A 14,740-nucleotide genomic window follows, 5' to 3' on the forward strand; every position below is an offset into this window, starting at 1 on the left:
ACATTATGTATTCACTAGGTAGATCATACGCTGGGACATAAAATAAACCTCAGTAAATATGAAAACATCAAAATCATATAGAATGTATTTTCTAAGCACAACTGTATTAAATTAGAAATAAGTAACAGCAAAATATCTATGAAAACAATAAATATCTGGAAGCTAAACATATCTTCATAAATAACTATTGACCAGTGATGAAATCACAAAGAAATGTAGAAAATATTTTCAACTGAAAGCTAAGAGAAAGACAACATATCACTATTTGTGGCATGCAGTTAAAATGCTACTTAAAGAGAAATTCCAGAAAAAGCTGAATAAACCAATATGCAAGACTTTAACAGCAAAGGAGGAGTGCATCTGTGATCAAAAAAACAACTTATAGTTTGTTAGCAATCAGCCCTTGAAAAATAGAGTATCCTAAGTACTGTATTTTAAATACTATACAATAACTTACGAGGACGTAAAATAATTCAACAAAACAACTTGAAATGAGAAATGAAATTCTCACTACATATGTGAAACACAGGACCATTAATATTAGGAATAAACAGATAAAAATCTAAGGTGATGTTGATCAATTACTTATAACTAATATAATTCAGTTTACATTGTGTTTTGGGTTAAACGCTGTGTAATAAAAGGCCACAATTTTCAGGATAAGCAACATTAAGACCATTAAACATATAGCACTGTGAAATCTCCCATAACCGCCACTAGATGTCTCTAATAACTGACTTTGGCTGCATTCCTTCTAAAGTTATGCATTACATACTACAAAATGAACTACTGTATTTTGATTTTCCCACGAAAATACATGTTTTTCAAAGCAGAAAAGTTGTTTTAATAAACATACAAAATGAAAATAACTTACATTCAATATCAAGGTACATGCTTTTCTGGTGCCCTCCGATTCTACTTGCAGCTTCACAGTCATATCTCCCTGAATCTGACAACTTCACATCTTTAATATGCAGTGATGAGCTTCTGTGCTGCCCTCTGACTTCGATACGTCCATCTGGGCTCTGTTTACATTGATTCAGGAAAAATAAAGATTTTATGCGTATTTTGTGTAAAATGATGATGAAACATATTGCATTTATCATAGACACAATAAATGAAAATAAACTCTTACCTGTATTCATTTTTTATTTCAAAAAAGCAGTGTTTATTTATACTTTACTATTTTTACCTAATCCATTTTACCAGCCCACTTGCTTACAGGAACACTGACTTGTAAGTAGTAAAAACTTAAACATAAGTTTTATCAACCTCTTTTATTTATTATGCTTTTTGCTTTTTATAAAGCTAGTATGTTCTTCTCGGAAGGATTTTGTTGTCTTTCAATTGTGTTCTTTACAAACATAGCAAAATGACAATAATGCCTATTCAATTCTGGCTAAAACCTACCAGTGAAAATGATATTCCTGCTGTATTTTAGTTTTCTATTTCACTAAATAAGGAGAATGTATCAAGATGTATGACAATTAAAGACTTTAAGAGGAATTTATAGTTTTCATTTTTGAATGAATGCAACAGCATTGCTCATAAGCATAATTGGTACCATATGCATCATAGATACACTATTAAAAACACAGCATTCTTAGGAAGTCATTGGAAACAATATGGAAATTATTAATCACTTAACTCCACAAATATGACTCAAATCAAGGAATTGCTTATAATCCAATAACATATAGATTATATTTCAAATAAGAATTATTGTGTGCAACATAATTATAGAATTTTCTTAAATCAAATACCTTTATAGCACACATATTTAAAACAAGAATAGTTTATTCATTGAATTTTACTCTGTACTATCAAGAAATATAGTGAACTTTTAGCACTTTATAACTCATTGGAAACATCTGCTCTACCATTATTGAATTGATTCTTTTTAATAGTTGAGGTTTTAGTGTTCAACAAAATATTGTATATCATACATTCAATTGAAATATGTATGTTATTATAAACAGTATAATGGTTGTTTAATTTTCTATATGACAGATTTGAACAAATTTCAATACATGTGTGTACTTTGCATTATTAAAATTATGTTTAACTATTTTCCTTTATTAATATTAAAAGACTATCTTAAAGCTCTTTTTCAAACATGTTGATTGGGGCACAATATGGTTACTTTTTTTTGCTTTCTAATTTTATATAGGAATGCAATCATTATACAATCCTATCACTCATTCATAATTCACTATCTGGAAAATGGTCTTCAAAAACAAAGAAATAAACAAAAGCATATTAGGGATGTATTATGCAACTTAGATCAAGATTTCTATGTCAAAAATATGTTCCCCACCTCCCAAGTATTGCTAAAGAAATAGTAAAGTGAAGTTTTCAAGCAGAAGGGCATTCTCTTCTGCCAATTTTGAAGAAGTTCAGTTGCCAAACCCATTTACTTAATTGAAAGAAAGCAAAATGTAAGAATCCACAGAAGTTAAAAATCAGAATGAATAAACCCAAAAGCAAAATGGACAATTGTTATACAAGGTAACTAACTGCTGTTCCATAACTAAATAGGTATTCTTTGGTCCTTATCTCACTGCAACTCTGTTCATCATTAAATCCTATTGAACTATATCCTTCCTTTCTTGTGTGCCGACTTCCCTTGGCTTTCAAGACACTCACATGATCCTGATTTTTCTCCCAGTTTTGGTTGTAGTTTCCTTGGGTTTGGTTTTGGTTACAGCCTCCTTTCTTCCTCGGGGCCTCTGTATTCTGTCCTGGACTCTAGTGTCTTTTCAGTCAATACAATCCACTTAGGCACTCTTATCCCTGCCCACATCTACACTGATGATCTCTAGTCACTCTTTCTCCACCCAGGATCCTTCTTTCCCTGGAGCTACATAACTAGATATATCATATGCAGGGCAAGTCCATTGGATGTATATCTCAAACTAGCATGTGCAGATGAATACATCACGCCTTACCCAGCATCACCTGCCCTCTCCCAGTTGTCTTTCTATGAATGATACTAATTCTTTCCCATGTCCTATGCTATACCATGTCCTCAGTCTTGGATCAGTTGCTGAACATTTATTCATCTATTTATATTCTGAATAATGATAAATCTCAGTTTATCATCTTGCTCGACATTATGATTTCCAATTTTCAGCAACTGTGTTTCCATAGACCTATCTGCTCTCTGCCTCTCCATTTACAGTTTTAGTTGTGCTGCTAAGTTGGAAGGATATTGACAGGCGTCTCTGGATTTCAGAGAGAACAATCACATTCAGGCTGAATGTGACCAAAAAAGACTCCCTGACTCTGCAAAAGCCTTCAACATTATGTTATTTCCTACGTTTCTCTTAGCAAAAAATCATTCCAGCTGCAGAAATTATTTCTTGTGTAACTAAGAATAAGTCTTTTTTTTTAAAGCAAACTTTTATTTCTCATAACAACTTTATGAAGGTTTCACATCCCTGGACCTCACACTCTATAATTACAAATAACATTGTATTGCCTCCCAAGTAAAACCCCAATCCATTAGCCTGATGTTTACGGACTTCCATATGGTATTACCTTTCTGTTTAAGCACAGTTTACAATTTGGATACTGTTAATTTGGATTCCATTTAATGTGAATTATTTGTATTGTCATGAATGTCCTGTGCTTTCTAAGCAGCCTTCACACACCTTTCTCAAATCTTTCCCCCTTATCTCTTCCATATTTACGTGGCAGTATTCTACCATCATTCTTTCAATTTCTTGGCCAGATATCAATTTATACTCAAAATAATCCCTGGTTGACTACTATACATACAGATATAATGTCCCTGTGCTTTTCTTGGGACACATTGCTTTTTCTAGTCTTACTGGAACTTCAGATTTTATCCTGCAGTTTGATATTATAGTTGTACAAATGCGAGAATATTTTTATGGTACTTTGTGTGAAAGTCACCCGGATTAGTACCTAGGACAGAATCATTACATTCTAAAATTTTTATAAAGCAAATTAAGATATAGTGAAATGTACATATAATTGAATAAAGGAAATGTAATCCTTCAGCTATACTTTACTATGGATTAAAAACGTGACATTTAATACCTCAATTAGAATGTGGCAAGATACATTAATAATGATGCGAAGCAAATTGTTCCTTCTTTCATTAGGGAAAATATTGTTCTTTTGCACATTAAAAAGTAAATTTACCCACCTTAAAAATCAACAGGTACTTTTGTTATTATGATACGGTTTTTGACTTGTGGAAAACTATCCATGTGTGTAAAGTTAACATGCTATCAGTAAAAATGGTTTTATTTAAAAGTTTTTAATAATATATCTAAAATTAATAGAAATTCCGGAAGAATAGAATTTCTTCTGGAATGTGTGTGATTCATTGAGAAATTGTAAGTCATTTTCACAGTTGGCATTGGCTTTGTAATAATGCACAATATGCATTGACTAGAAAACCAAAGTCATTTCTCCTCATTTCTGACATTCCAAAGGACATCTTTCTCTTTGTGCTACAGTAAGGCATTACACATATCTGAAAGAAAATTCATTATATCTTGGCTTTGATTCACTACCTACTGAAGATTCATTTAAGACATCTGATATTTGATTGAGACAGGTTAATGGGCATATTAGTTCTCCATCTAGTATTTTCAGTTTCTATCACTGCACTAACATGATTAGAAAGTGTCTGACTGTACATTATTATTCCAGTCCTTTACAGAAGGACTCTCTGAAATTTAACTTGATATTATATCTTTTGCCTTTCTGGAAGGTCAGCTTAAGAACTGCTTGAATAGTATTTCAATATTTTGATAAAATAATTATTTATAGAGTTTATTGTCCTTTCAATAATCCCTTAATCAAATATCTATGTGATAACTACCATCTTCAGTTTAGTTCAAACATAAATATTTTGTTGTAAATTTTAACTGTTGGGCATTTGAATTTATATAATGTGTCCTGTTTATTTTTGTGGCTTTACCTGACTAGACATTTACTGTCAAATTTGGGATCCAATTGTAGTGCACAACACATCTGAGTTGGACAGTATTCCTTTCTTTCTTCTTCCTCACACTCTTGTCTTTGAACCTTTTTAGAGTCATTGACCCTTTGGCCTTTTGAGAAAATTGTGGATCATGTCACTTAGTTACTCAACATTTTTTTCTGTATATGTGCACTTGTTTCACAATAAGCATCCAGGCGCTGGGTATATAAGCCGAGCAAAATACAATAATTTCCGCTCTTCATGGAATTTAAGTTTAACCAAAAAGACAGATATTACTTCTAAGATATAATACAAATAAACTCAAAAATACAATGTAGGATGGAACAGGATGGAAAGCCCAGAGATAAACCCACACACATATGGACACCTTATCTTTGATAAAGGTGGCAGGAATGTACAGTGGAGAAAGGACAGCCTCTTCAATAAGTGGTGCTGGGAAAACTGGACAGATACATGTAAAAGTATGAGATTAGATCACTCCCTAACACCATACACAAAAATAAGCTCAAAATGGATTAAAGACCTAAATGTAAGGCCAGAAACCATCAAACTCTTAGAGGAAAGCATAGGCAGAACACTCTATGACATAAATCACAGCAAGATTCTTTCTGACCCACCTCCTAGAGAAATGGAAATAAAAACAAAAATAAACAAATAGGACCTAATGAAACTTCAAAGCTTTTACACAGCAAAGGAAACCATAAACAAGACCAAAAGACAACCCTCAGAATGGGAGAAAATATTTGCAAATGAAGCAACTGACAAAGGACTAATCTCCAAAATTTACAAGCAGCTCATGCAGCTCAATTTCAAAAAAACAAGCAACCCAATCCAAAAATGGGCAGAAGACCTAAATAGACATTTCTCCAAAGAAGATATACAGACTGCCAACAAACACATGAATGAAAGAATGCTCAACATCATTAATCATTAGAGAAATGCAAATCAAAGCTACAATGAGATATCATCTCACACTAGTCAGAATGGTCATCATCAAAAAATCTAGAAACAATAAACGCTGGAGAGGGTGTGGAGAAAAGGGAACACTCTTGCACTGCTGGTGGGAATGTGAATTGGTTCAGCCACTATGGAGAACAGTATGGAGGTTCCTTAAAAAACTACAAATAGACCTACATATGACCCAGCAATCCCACTACTGGTCATATACCCTGAGAAAACCAAAATTCAAAAAGAGTCATGTACCAAAATGTTCATTGCAGCTCTATTTACAATAGCCCGGAGATGGAAACAACCTAAGTGCCCATCATCGGATGAATGGATAAAGAAGATGTGGCACATGCATACAATGGAATATTACTCAGCCATAAAAAGAAATGAAATTGAGCTATTTGTAATGAGGTGGGTAGACCTAAAGTCTGTCATACAGAGTGAAGTAAGTCAGAAAGAAAAAGACAAATACCGTATGCTAACACATATATATGGAATTTAAGAAAAAAAAAATGTCATGAAGAACCTAGGGGTAAGACAGGAGTAAAGACACAGACCTACTGGAGAACGGACTTGAGGATATGGGGAGGGGGAAGGGTGAGCTGTGACAGGGCGAGAGAGAGTCATGGACATATATACACTAACAAACGTAAGGTAGATAGCTAGTGGGAAGCAGCCGCATGGCACAGGGATATCAGCTCGGTGCTTTGTGACCGCCTGGAGGGGTGGGATAGGGAGGGTGGGAGGGAGGGAGACGCAAGAGGGAAGAGATATGGGAACATATGTATATGTATAACTGATTCACTTTGTTATGAGCAGAAACTAACACACCATTGTAAAGTAATTATACCCCAATAAAAATGTTAAAAAAAAATACAATGTAGGAACACCACAGTTTCATTTTGGGGGTGTTAATGAAGGGGTGGGTTAGAGTCAGAGGTATGTTCCTTGTTAAACCGAAGTGTGGATTGGGATCTGGAAATGGTGAAAGAGAGGCAGTGTTGTAGAGAGAATTCTGGGCATATGCCACCAGAAGGCTTATGAGAGAACTGAGAGAACCCAGTAGGTGCAGAGAAGACTGTGAGAACGTGGGCTCTCCTGACATTGGGCAGGCTGATAGAGAACACATGCAGGACCCAAGACACATGCAGACACACAACAAATTTTACCCTTTCACTAAATGTTATTTTTTTTCTCATTGTATGATATGCAGTTTTGGGGGAGCGATTCTTTTTATTATATATTATGTTTGAATTATTTTCAATGGCATTAAATCTCTATTGAATGCAAATTAAACAGCTTCAAATACATAGAGGTAGCAGCAAGGCATAACTGCTAAATGTATAAAAAAAGAAAACAGACTCTTTCCAAACATTATTGGCATTAATTTACCCAAACTGACTTCTCAAAATCATGATAAAGTTTCATTACATTCACTAATTTCTACAAAGAAATTTATGCAGAAAGATTGTCTTGCTCTTATAAGATTTCTATATTTACTCTTAGTTTTAATGTCTTTTTCCTCTGGGCTTGATCCCACCTTCCTAAGTGTACTCCTATTTTGATGTCATGAAATAAACTTTTGTACAATTACCATTCCTCCTAGCAATGTAAATTGATGAAACAAAGAGTAATATGTCCAATAAAATTTCTTAACTTCTGTAGTTTCTTCACTGGCTCTAGGGCCCTTTTCTTCTCTTTGCACATACGGTCAGTAATTTATTCAACAAATAGGAATTGAATATAGGAATGAATAACTGCTAACACATACAATAGGTGATAGTTAGATACATACTAAATATTTTACATTTATTAGTTCATAATACTGCTATGATTCTCTTAATAGTGCTATGAGATTGGGACTAATATCATCCCCATTTTAAAGATGAGCAAAATGAGGCACAGAAACATTAGATAACTTGCCCAGGTCCCACACAGCTTATAAGTGATAACAGTGGGATGCCCAGGCTGTCTGGTCCTGGAGTTCATATTCTGAATTACTTTTGCCATATGGCTCACTACCTGGGCCATAACTATGTGGCTGAGTTACATACTGTACCATAGCTATGTGACCAGCACTATGCTGGGTTCTGAGGACAGAAAGATGGATAAGAAAGGCAAAGCCTTTAGTCTCAAAGGTTAAAAGGCTTAGAGGAAAATCATAAATTTCATCTGACATAGATGAAATTAAGGAAGAACACCTAGTACAGTCTACAGAGGTGAGGAACAATTACTTGCAGATATTTCTGCCTGAACAGGGTCCTGAAGGATAAGTAAGGCAGCAGATTGGCTGCGTAATTTGCAGGGCCCACTGAAAACTGAAATGTGAGGTCTTTTGTTCAAAAGTTACTATGAATTTTAAGACAACCACAGCAGCACTTTAAACCCAATGCAGGGCCCTGCTGAGTGTTGGGCTCTGTGCAACTGTACATGTCACATATCCATGAAGTCAGCCCTGGCCAAGCAAATAGGAGGAAAGTTAGGAAGGAAATGGGAACTACATAGGCCTGCGCTAGAGGGGAAAATGACATGTTCAAAGAGTTGAAAGAAGCTCCCTAGAGCTGGCATATTCAATATAAGGTGGAGAGAGGTAAGATGTGAAGTGGCTGGAGAGACAGACAAGAATGCCCAAAAGAGCCTCAAAAGTCAAAGGAACATTGACAAAAACATGAAAGGATGCTCAACATCCTTGGTCGTCATGAAAATGCATACCAAAACTCCATACTACTTCATGCCCCCAGGGATGGCTATAAACAAAAAGACAGGTAATAACAAGCATTGGATAGGATCTGGAGAAAATGGAACTTTAGTGCACATGTGATAGGAATGTAGAACGGTGCAGGTGCTTTTGATAAAATGTCTGACAGGAACTCAAAATGTTAAACACAGAGTTACCGTATGATTCAGCCATTACACTCCCAAGAGAATTAAAGATCTATGTCCACACAAAAGCATGTACTACATAAATGTCCATAAGAGCATTATTAATAAATCCAAAAAGTGAAAGCAACACAAATATCCATCTACTAATGCATGGACAAATAAAATGTACTATTTCTATATAATGAAATATTATTTGTCAATAAAAAATATGAGGTACTTACACAAGCCACAACATAGATGAACCTTGAAATCACTATGCTAAGTGAATAGAAGTTAGTAACGAAGTCCGCATTTTGAATGCTTCCATTTATACAGAATTTCCAGAACAGACAAATCTATAGATACAAAAGTGATTGCCTAAGGCTGGCAGGTGGTGGTAAGGTGACAGGGGAGTGACAGTCAAGTGGAGCGGGACTTGTTTTTTGAGGTGATGAAAATGTCCCCAAATTTATTGCGTTGATGATTGCACAACTCTGTGAATATACTAAAAGGCAATTTATTTAATTTTACCCTTTGATGGGTAAATTGCATGCTATGTGAATTATATGTTAGAAAATATTAAAAATTAAAGCCAAAAGAAAGAATGAGTGTTCTATAAAGAACTGGAAAGGATAGGCAAGGTTTCTGGCAAAGGAGTAGGGAGAATGCATTTGTTATTTGACAGCATCATTCATGCCTCAGGGTAGGGGAAGAGAAAAGGGGAAGGGGAAGAGAAAACACCAAGAAACATACTGCAATGATAGTGTTCTGGGAAAAGGTAGAGGTAGATGAGATGGAGAGAAGTGAGTGCATTCTAGAAACATACTGAGGAAGAATCCACAGCATTCAGTGAATGTTTAGATGGGAGCTGGTGATGAAAGAAAGGAGGAAAAGGATATTTTCAAGTTTCTGTCACAGATCCCTGGATGGGAAATCTGATTTATTATTAGTAGATTGCTGTAGGTATATAAAATTATACATATATATGCATATATTCACATTTGACCATACCAAATCATATTTTAATAACCAGCATACATTATATTCCATATTATATACCCAGTACTTTACTATTTGAAATTGAAATGCTATGATAATCAGGCCAAAAGCAGAATAAACTTTTCAGATATTTTAACTCAAAAAAATTAGAAAAGGTGAATTCCAACTGATAATTGTCAAAATGCTGGTTTTCAGAATATGACCTGAATATTTTGTATTGATGCCTGTGTGTGCTGCCTTCTTTACCTTAATAGTAGGTAAGACCAGAGACTACAGAACCAAATGGGAAACTTTACATCCTGTTTGCGCCATCTATAAGCTTTGTAACTTGGAGTCAACTACTTAATTTAGCTGTACCTCAGTTTCTCTCTCTGTATAATGGGTTTAAAAGTACAGCCTTTATAGTATTACGAGGGAGATTAATGATTTGAATATTTGAAAAGAGCTCAGCACCTGGCAAATAAATTGGCACAAAACATCTGATATCCAGATCTAAAAGATAAATATGTGAGTTTACACAATATCCATTTCATTGTGAGGTCCAAAGGCATTCTGTCTCAAAGGGAAATGACACCTCTCCTATCTTCTTACTTAACAGTGCATTACTGTTGCTAGACTTTTCTCATGATTCCTTGAACCACATGCCAGTGGTTCCTTGAAGGCATGATTCCTTGAACCACATGCCAGTATAAATATTTATAATATTTTATCAATGAAAATATATAAGATAGTAAAAAAAACAAAATTAAAATTAAGATGAAAAGCTACTATAGGACAGCAAAATTACTAAATAAATGATAAAACATTTCACATATAAATGATTAAATTGCCAAATAATGAGATTTATATTTTATTTCATCCATAATACTAATAAAAAATCCCTAGATATTGAATTTATCTGTAATTGCCACTATGTTTGTGGATGGTTTAACTGTATCCTTGACCCTGCCCTTCATCAGAAGTACCTTCCCTGCTCAAATGCCATGACTTTGGTGTCAAAAGCCTTGTCTTGTAGGCTTTATACAGACATAGGCTCTGTGTCACTATTCAATGGTTTTAAATTTGTGGATTCTAATGACTATGTATCATTTCCAAAATGTATATATTAGTTAAAGCTGTATTAAGTATCCTGACCCCATGTCTATATCACTATTACTTATGGTCATTCATTGTGATTGGAGTTCTAAGCAAATAAATTAGGAGAGGAATGTGCTTGTAGTATGGCTGATCATTTTAATTTTGGCAACACCGTTGTTGACTCTGAATGACAAGATACTTATTTTTTTGTTGCTTCTTGAGTGTATGTGCAATTTTAATCAAATATGAAGATAATAGAACAAAATATGAAGATAATAGAACAAAATATTTGAGTGTTGTTCAGAAAACTCAGGACATAGGAATTCAAGCCATAAGTATGGGGCTAGTGTAGAAAGCCAGTAGGCTTTCAATCCATTTAAAATGTCATTGCTTCCCCCAAGGTTAAGAAACCATGAAAAAGAGGTTGATCACTATTGTTTCTGAATTTCCAATTTTTCTGTATATCCTTCATAATGGAAAATAAGCAAAGAAAGAAAGCTCCTTATTAAAAAATCAATAAGGGATAAAGAAGCCAAGAAGAAACTTAAATCTAAAAGTTACCTCCTATCTTGAGTTAAAATTTAGTTTCATGGCACACAAAAATGAGAAGATAGAAAGGAAGTCTGAAAGAATGAGGCACATTATACACTGAAATTCTTCCTATTCAACATTTACTATAAGATGGTCAGGTGTATTGTGGTGATTTATGCACATAATTGAACTTACCTTGTGAATATTGATATCACATTATTACACCATACTGCTCTGGAAGTAACATAATGACTAAAATATAGACTCGATTGTTTCAAAGCTTTGAAGAAGCCATAGGTTTGGTTCAATGTTTTTTTTTTGTTTTTTTTTTTTTCCGATGTTTTTTTAATTCAGATTTTAAAATGTTTTTCTTTATAACAAACATAACCAATTGGAAAACAGATGAAGTGCAATACTAAAAATATTAGAATTGGAATGGCATAACATTGATAATGACTGAGGCTGTGATAGAACATGGGGTTTCATTATACAATTCTCCAGTCTTTGTTTTAAATATACATCACACATTTTATCATGGGAATTTTTAAACAGCATAACCAAGATGGGATGTGTTCCTTCATCCGATTTTCTCAATTGTTAGAACATACAGAGCAGAGCAGAACCCAAATTAAAGTCTAGAGCATGCTGCTACAGCCTACTTACAAACCCATAGATTTTTGTATTGAAAGCCCTGAGGTTTTGCTGTCATTATTTTGCAGAGTTATCACAGTGCAAGTTGCCTAATACACAGTACATAACTTTTGTTACTTTTCCCTAGGTCTGGTTAGAATTACTTAAGTTTGTGTAGCCTCAGTGCTAGATACATGATAAATGTTATTATAATCAGTGATGTAGTTAGTAACAAGTGTCTCAGCAGTATGGCAATCTTGTCCAAATTAGAGACAAATGAAAGATTTTTGCAAAGCAAAAAGCACAATATGCAACAGCAATTAGTACAATAATGTTAAATGAAATGTTTAAAAAATGCCTGACACATAGTATATATTCAATGTTAACAATAGTTATTATCCTTTTCCTATAGTATATCTTTATACAAAGTCCTACAACATGTTCTGTAAGGGAAAAACTACAGTGTGAAGAAATACAAAATATTTTGGGAACATTCTTTCCTTGCTCTATCTAGTGAGACAAATAAGGGCCCTGTTCTGAGCCTTCTTTGGCCAACACTCACTCAAAGCATGAAAAAGACACAGGACTGCTCTAAGTATATGTATGTTTTCTTCCTGTCTATGTTTCATTTGGATAAATTGTATTTTTCTGTCTTTGATTTTACTAGAGTTTTCTTCTGCAGTATCTAATCTTCTGTTAATCCAATCCAATGTCTTTTTTACTTGACATTTTTTTGATCTCTAGAATTTTGATTTAGTCTTTTACTTTGTCATGTTTCTCTGTATTATGTTCATGCTTTCCTTTTACCTTGTAGTACATATGCAGTATATAAAAAAAAAAAAAAAAAAGATGTCCCTATCTACTGTTATTTGTGTCAATGGATCTGTTTCTATTGACTGATTTGGTTTTTTCCCTATTATGGGTTATATTTTCATGTACCTTGTATACCTCATAATTCTTTATTGGATGCCAAACATTGTGAATGATATACTTTGAGTTACATGAAAACAGTTTTATTCTTTTGAGGCTTTTAAACTTTGTTAGGCGAGCTGGGAGCAATCTTTAGTTTAGGACTAATTCGACCACACTACTGAAGCAACATACTTCAATATTCCAGTGGTTCTTTCTGTGGCCTTGCATAGTTTCCTCACACACACATACACTTATCAATACTCAGCTAAAGACTCTTGGGGAAAGTGCTGAAGATCTCTGGAGCTCTATCTGTGTGAATTTCTTCTCTACAGGGCTCTCCCTCTCTGGTACCCCATCCTGTGATTTCTAGCACCCTAAGTCATTCAAACTCAGAACACTGGCTCCTCAAATAAAAGAGTCAGACGCTTCATCCCTGTGCTACAGCCTGGAAACTCTCTACAAAGTACACTCTACCAATCATAGGGGTCACATCATTTGTTTCTCTCCTCTCATGGATCAATATGTTATCCATCATGACATAAATTTTGTCTGTTGTCATTATTTAAAGTCAGAGTATAAATCAAGCCCTTTTTTATCTAATATGCCTGGAAATATACGTTCTAACAAGTATTTTAAATTGTCACTAGTCCCACACTTAACATCAGAAAATGCAATGCATTTACCATCTAGCGATCAACTTTTGTCACATATATGAGAATTCTTATGGTATACAACACATCGCTATTAACAGCATCACTTTTATCAGACTAATACCACAAAGTAGACTAGTACCTGGAAATGTATGTGTATATTTTTCCTTCTTTTAAAAAATCACATCATTTTAAATACATATTAAAGTATATACAACGTAGGATATATAAGAAATGTTATGAAAATAATGTGTATAATTACTGTCATATGTACTGGCAGTGTTATAGCAAATATATGCTCCTTTTTTAACACAGAGCTATGCTGAGTGACTCATATACTTTACTTCAGTGCCTCATTTTAGGTGGGAGGCTCAAGAAGATAAAAAATATTTCATATCTCTGCGTTTTGAACTCTTCTCAGGCTGTCTTACAGTCTGACAATTATGCAATTAACCTAATTATTTTAAATAAAAAACACTTTATTTATTGGAAACGTTTTATATTATACATGCACATAAACACCAAAAACTAACAATACATAAAAACACAGTTTAATCAAATCATTTTGCTACATAGACAAAGAAACAAGCTACTTCTAAAAGATGGCTAAAAATTAAAACTGTGTATAATATACACGAACTCCAGTGAGCTGCTTTAGTTTGGTTTTGGTTTTGGATTTTGTTTGCTTTGTGGTAAAGTATCTATTCATAAAGAAAAAACAAATTAAAACAAATACTGCATATACAAACTAAACTTTTTATAGTTTAGAAGTCTTCAATTAAATGAGAAGGTACTCTCCAGAAAGGATCTAAGTTATCAAGATAATAAAATAATGCATAGGAGAAAGAAAGGTGGAAATGTTAACAAAATTTATTTTTTACCAAACTCCAAATGGTGTATTAAGACACTTTCAAAGTGTGGAATAAATGAATCAGTGATACAACTCTAAACCATAGAAAGGAAAAGATACAGTGTGGTCTTTGTCAAAACATTAAAAGAGAAGGTAAAGCCTATATTTTTATATTATATTCTTTTATAATAAAACAAAATTACGGCTCAGACAGGTCTGTGATGAATCTTTACATTGATATGTATCAATCATCAGGAGATAAAAATTTACAGACATTATCATTAAAGGGGGGCATGGTGT

General features: G+C 33.8%; 1 protein-coding gene across 4 annotated transcripts in view; it reads right to left on the bottom strand.

Annotated features, from left to right (window-relative positions):
- NCAM2 (neural cell adhesion molecule 2) overlaps nt 1-14,740 on the bottom strand; it is a 491,548-nt gene that overhangs the window by 127,576 nt on the left and 349,232 nt on the right. For all 4 annotated transcript variants that reach the window (XM_027102098.1, XM_027102118.1, XM_027102127.1 and 1 more), the window contains one exon: nt 875-1,025. In XM_027102098.1, the coding sequence (XP_026957899.1) occupies nt 875-1,025 (151 nt within the window). The remainder of the gene's footprint in view (nt 1-874; nt 1,026-14,740) is intronic.

Source organism: Aethalodelphis obliquidens, unplaced genomic scaffold (genome assembly GCF_003676395.1).
Source record: "Aethalodelphis obliquidens isolate GAN/ISIS:26980383/991018 unplaced genomic scaffold, ASM367639v1 scaffold1, whole genome shotgun sequence".
In the NCBI taxonomy this organism is placed as follows: Eukaryota; Metazoa; Chordata; class Mammalia; order Artiodactyla; family Delphinidae; genus Aethalodelphis; species Aethalodelphis obliquidens.